Here is a 5631-nt window from a genome sequence, read left to right as displayed (position 1 = left end):
AGGGCGTCCCCATGAGGGACTCGTATTCAATGGGTTAATCATTCAATGCCAACTTTGAGGACTGAAAGTCTCTGCACGCAGTCACAAAATGGCAAATTTTACCCTTACATCTGTATGGACTGTCGCGTCAATTTATTCTTCCCAATTACAAGGTTACATTTTCGTTATTCATGGATCTTGCACTGCATTCACACAGACCAATAATTACACGCAGTCACTGTCTTGACCACCAGGAGTGTGAATTGTGTATGATGCCAGAGTCATAATTTGCGCGCTGAACGTACAGAGGAACACCGCCAGAACAGCAGACAGCGGTAACACGTACATAACGCGCGGGCCTAGTTATACGTTAACCAAAAACAAACATTCTTCCAGCATGCATAATATCAAAGCAATTTCAATGCGTAACAGGAAAAGGAAAAAAAAAGTGCCACCCGTTAGCTACGGTGAATGGTACAGCCAAGCGTGTAGTAATCACATCGAGGGAATATTATTATTTCTGTAGCGTTGTCCTTTACTGGTAAGTATGATGAATTATTTCATATTTGTGGTAACATTTCTAATGTTCAGTCTTCACCATAGCAAGGTAACTTTATGCCGTGTTTGTATTAAATCAGAATGCCGCCAGACTGACAGAAATGCGATACATGCATCTGTGAAGCATTTCTCGGGCAGTGATAAGTAAGTGTAGCCGCCATGTCATAGGTGACAGGTATCATTGTATTGGTTAAGCCATACCTGACGTATCCACCTATGTTTTTTTTTATCCAATTTTACAATAGCAAATGGAGATAGTGATATTCCAGACACCGTGATAAACTTTATATCTTAGCGCGAGCCCTGTCATGTGCAAGAACAAACGACAGAATGTCGTTTTCTCTCTCTTTTTCACAACATCGTCGAATTGGGCTCCTTGTTTTACAGATCAATAGCTTTACAAATTCCAATGAGATTGTGTCATATATCCTTATGCACTCATTCAGGCAACCATTAGCTCTAAATATTTCTGAGCCATTCTGATAATAAATTATGCGATACTTACTTAGCTGGGCTACGGGTTCTTGCCGCCATTAGTGTACTGACATCTTGGTATTCTTCACTGTACCAGTACTTGCGTTATACACGTACTTCATATTATTATTCGCACTTACAATTACTGCCTGTATCTCATTTGTCTTTGTTTTATTGTTATTTTGAGAAGTTGTCGGTTTCCCTTTCGATGATATTTTGTAGGCCCCCTGAGAAGAGACAAAAGTGCAATAATCTTGAATTAAATTCACAAAATTTTGAATAATCCTTAGACTCTATGGTCAACATTATTGTAATAGGCATAACAGATTACTCTAAAACTGTATGTACGTGCGTGTGTGTGCATTTAAGAGAAATAATTTTTCTTTATTCGTTCTTTGAATAAGGAAAGAAGCGAATACTGAGACAAAGAGCTCTGACCTCTTAAACAACAACAAAAACACTTTCTGATATTGTTATATTCGTATATAAATTAACATGTATAATATAATAAAGTAGACATATAAATGCGTTCAAATGTGCGTTAAAGCATAGATTGGTCGTATTACTGCTACGTTGTTTGAGGAAGCATTTGAAAATGTTCAGGTCTGTTATTAGAATATATAGTACACACTATTTGAACACAATATCGATGTTATTGTGAGAGAATTTTGATCCTGTTCTTCTGTCATGCCATCATATGATTGACGTGCAGTAATATGTATAGAATATTGACAGTAGTTCAGAAAACATTGATTGACATAATCATAGTAGTTCAGAAAAAAAAATAATGTTAAAGATAATGATACAGATTTACTAAAATGAAGCAAGGAATAGATGCGTTTAGAAGAAAATGAGGAAGGATATTCATTCCTATTCTACAATCATCGGTCTTCTCTCTATTGTTGTGTTCAGGTCGGATATTATTCATTGTGTATGTTTGTTTATTTCATACCCCATTTCACGATTACAGAAATATCCTATACAACCATGAAGCTCTTGTTGGCAACTGCTCTTCTATGTGCCTGTGTGGGTAAGTGCATCTGACAAGACATTCAAATTAGGCATTTTTCTTTACAAAATCCGGCCCCATTTAATGAAGACACAAGAATGCCCCAGTGCAAGCTATAGGCTTGGTTGAAATAAAACCATTTAGAATACAAAATGATAGAAGACCTGTGTGTGACCGGATTTATCATAATCAGTGATTGCCGTATACAATAAGTGGAGGCATGTTAAAATCAGATTGAAACCGTGTCATTAGCAAGGTGATATCTCTTCACTATCAAGCTCATGACATCTTTCTTTTTAAAGCTTCTTCTCTTATGAAAAAAAGAACATTTATTTCAGTGAAAACATTTGTTTTAACGTTTTTGCTTTGATTAAGTAGAGTGAAATTATTAAAAAATTTCAATAGCTACCAACCATGGGGAAAAGTATGGATACAGAATGGTGCGCCTCCTACGTTGATTTAAGGAGTTATGGGTGTGGTTTATTCATATAATATGAAATGATAGAGTGTTATGACGTCATTATACAAAAGTAAAATGAATCTGGGTCATTCCCATATACCACAGCCATGAAAATTTATCGCATTCTCTATTGTCTTACAATGCATTATAGCATTGTTTTACTTGCTTATTCAATTGAAAAATTGCCACCTATCGTCCAGAGGGTGCTACTATTATTTCCGTTGGTCATAACTCTTTAATCATATCTCAATTCTTTATCTCTATAGCTGAAAATAATTCATGGAGAGGACAATTCAATTCTCTAAATTTCTGAAAATATGTACTGTACTCTTGTCATCGCACCCAGTCATTATCCGTTCAGGATACACAAGACCCCCCCCCCTTTTTTTTTTTTTTTTTAATCGACTAAACTTGCCTAAATAGATACGCAACACGAAACGTCACAAGGAAAACTCGGACTTTTAGATTACAACCCAAGATGTTGCCAAACTCTCTCGGAGAAGACAGAGTAAGAGTGAAAGCAAAGCGACTAAAGGGTATATGGAGCTAAATCCATTTGCAACAGGCAAGCATCAGACCCTACGCGCACGATTCCGGGGCTTTTCGCCTTACGGCTGCCGACGTCAACCTCAGAGAAAGGATTTTTGCAAAAAGGCTGGTGCAGTGACATATTCATATAAACTTTGGGTCTTGTTTTCTTTCCGCCCGCCTAGCACAGAGATCTTATTATCAAATTAATGGGAGTTTTCGTTTTTTGTTTGTGTGGTGTTTTTTTTTTTTCTGTAAACAATGCATGTAGGTCTTGGCTCCGCCTACTTTTGTTGGGAGTGTGACAGTGATGAGGCGTACGCTGAGGGCTCGACCTGCTCAGATCCGTTCTACTGGGACGACTCCGCCTTGGCAAAGAGAATGTGTTCGGGGGCATGCTTCGTAAGTATTAGCCTCTTCTGAAGCCTCGTGGCTTTATAGACTTAGATGCAACAATATATTCCACATCTCATCATTCTTGTTAAGTATAGAATGGCACCTCGACGTTTCCACAAATTCTAATCACACTGAAACGGTCCCATAAAAATCAGTCAGTGACGGTGGAGAACGGTGAGGCAAGAGGAGCGTCTAGCCATCAGGCTTGGATAAGACGCGCAGTGTGGAATGATAGAAAAGTAAGCCCCGAGGCCTTCACTTAAGACTATGTAAGATGAAAGTTAATGCCTGTCACAATACATCCGTATTCGCTCCATTTTAAAACACTTTCAAAACTACTAGCCCTGCCAGGTCTTTTCTATTTCCAACTACTCTGCTTCGGTATTTGTAGTAAAAGTTACAACATAATGTACTGTATCAAAATTCACAGTTTGTTTTTGCTTTTCTTTATTTCATTGCTGTACTGATTTCGTGTAGTTGTGTGTATTCAAGCATTCCATTGCAAGTATATTTTGTAGGCGATGAAATAGATATTAAACTTGAACTTGAATATCACACTAGTGAGAATGGAATTGTGAGTGTGCCGCGAGGATTACTTTCAATGATTATGTAATGTAGACTCTCTCACTATTTTTGTCCCTCCCATTCGAGCTATAAAAAATTGTATGGCAATGATTTTTATTTTCATGTACTCATCTAGAAAAGAAAATGTCCAAGTATTTTCATCTGTTTGTCTGTCTATCTATCTTAACTTTCTCTATAACAGAAAGAAATAACAACGCACTCAGACGGGCGCCAATCTTACCGGCGCGGCTGCGACGCATGCGTAGAAGAGTGCACTACGATCGGCGCCTCAAGGACCTGTCGCTCGTGTTGTCGAGGAGACCTGTGTAACAGTGCGCCCTCATGGTCCGTCAACAAACTAGTCTTGCTGGTTTCGTCTATTGGAGCCGCAGTTTTCTGTCTTCTTTAGACTGCCATGTCATAGAGCCCCGGCTCCGTATTTCGACTGAAAAGTTACAAAGGGGTTGGTTGATTTGGGGGAGGGGGTGGGGGATTAAGGTGGGGGGTTATGGGGTGAAGGGGGTGGTGGGTGTGAAGGGAATACTGCCGAACAGAAGAGGAGTGGCCAGGTTAGAGGAATGTGTAGGGCTATGCCATTTTAAGTCGACATTTCGACTGAAAAGTTGGAAAGGGGTTGGTTGGATTGGGGGAGGGGGATGGGGGATAAGGGTGAGTTCAGGGGGTGATGGGGGTGGTGCGTGTGAAAGGGACACTGCAGAACAGCGGAGGAGGGAGAAAGGGTAAGAAGAATGCTTAGGGCTATGCCATTTTAAGCAGATGAAGGTGTAAAACATCTTTCTAAAATGAAGTTTACTTTCAACTCTCTCTCATTCTCTCTCTCTCTCTCTCTGCCTTTCTCTCTTTTTATTCTATCTGCATCTTTTACGTCGTTGAATATCCTAGATTTGTGCACAATAATTATCAACGTTACAGATTCAAGATTTGTAAAAAAAAAAATAAAGATGTAGCAATTTTGACAAAAGAAATGATGTTCAATACCTTAGACTATTATTTCATTCTAAATGAGCCAAAATAATGACCAAAGAAACAGTTAGGATTTGTTGAGTTTTTGTGTTTCTTGTTAGTTAACAAAAGCTTTTTTTTCCTTTTTCTCAAGATTTTTATGCACTATATTTTTTTCTCGATAAAATGTGATGTCCTTCTATCTCCCTCTTTAAGTCTATCGCCATCACAAGATTCTTTCCTCTGCCTCATTAACCTTTATCTCACTCTATATAAATGGTATCCTCTCTCTCTCTCTCTCTTTCTGTCATACGTCTCCCTCACACACTCTGTTTAACTCAGATTGCAGCAATAATGGAAACAGTAAATGAAATGCACTCTTTTCAAATACAATGGAGTATGTACAAAATGAGATTTTAATTCTGTTTTCTGTCGATAGTGATTTGTGTTAGTTTTGTAATGGATTATCTTAATTGGGAGTCTTTCGTCATACTTTCTGCTTTTATGGTTGATTTCTTACTATCCGCAAGGTGGATGCAAAATAATACCCTCGTGTAAAATATATCCTAGGTGTTTTTTTTTTAAGATCATGAATAACACTGGCACCACCTACTGCTTTTCAAGTGGTTAATAGGCTTCGTAGTTCGAGTTTTGTACATGTGTGTTTTCATCATAATGTGAAATCGTGAGATTAAACCGT

At 38.3% G+C, this 5631-nt stretch overlaps 1 protein-coding gene across 1 annotated transcript; it reads left to right on the top strand.

The window, feature by feature from the left end:
• The first annotated feature begins 412 nt into the window (after positions 1-412).
• On the top strand, positions 413-4419 carry LOC139733538 (uncharacterized). Its single transcript, XM_071644349.1, has 4 exons — positions 413-520; positions 1982-2041; positions 3280-3410; positions 4171-4419. Exons 2-4 carry the CDS (start codon positions 1999-2001, stop codon positions 4375-4377), a joined length of 381 nt encoding a protein of 126 aa, XP_071500450.1. The 5' UTR covers positions 413-520; positions 1982-1998; the 3' UTR covers positions 4378-4419.
• Positions 4420-5631: the final 1212 nt, after the last annotated feature.

Source organism: Diadema antillarum, unplaced genomic scaffold, assembly GCF_040938485.1.
Source record: "Diadema antillarum isolate AM-2024a unplaced genomic scaffold, OU_Dant_1.0 scf00000025, whole genome shotgun sequence".
NCBI classification, from domain to species: Eukaryota; Metazoa; Echinodermata; class Echinoidea; order Diadematoida; family Diadematidae; genus Diadema; species Diadema antillarum.
Note: the sequence above shows the minus strand (reverse complement) of the source record. Positions and strands in the feature narration are given on the sequence as shown.

Excerpts from the sequence above, each read along its gene's own strand:
- LOC139733538 (XM_071644349.1), top strand. The coding sequence starts at position 1,999 with ATGAAGCTCTTGTTGGCAACTGCTCTTCTATGTGCCTGTGTGG. Across the intron at positions 2,042-3,279 it reads TCTTCTATGTGCCTGTGTGG|GTCTTGGCTCCGCCTACTTT; the intron begins GTAAGTGCATCT and ends CAATGCATGTAG. Across the intron at positions 3,411-4,170 it reads TGTGTTCGGGGGCATGCTTC|AAAGAAATAACAACGCACTC; the intron begins GTAAGTATTAGC and ends TCTCTATAACAG.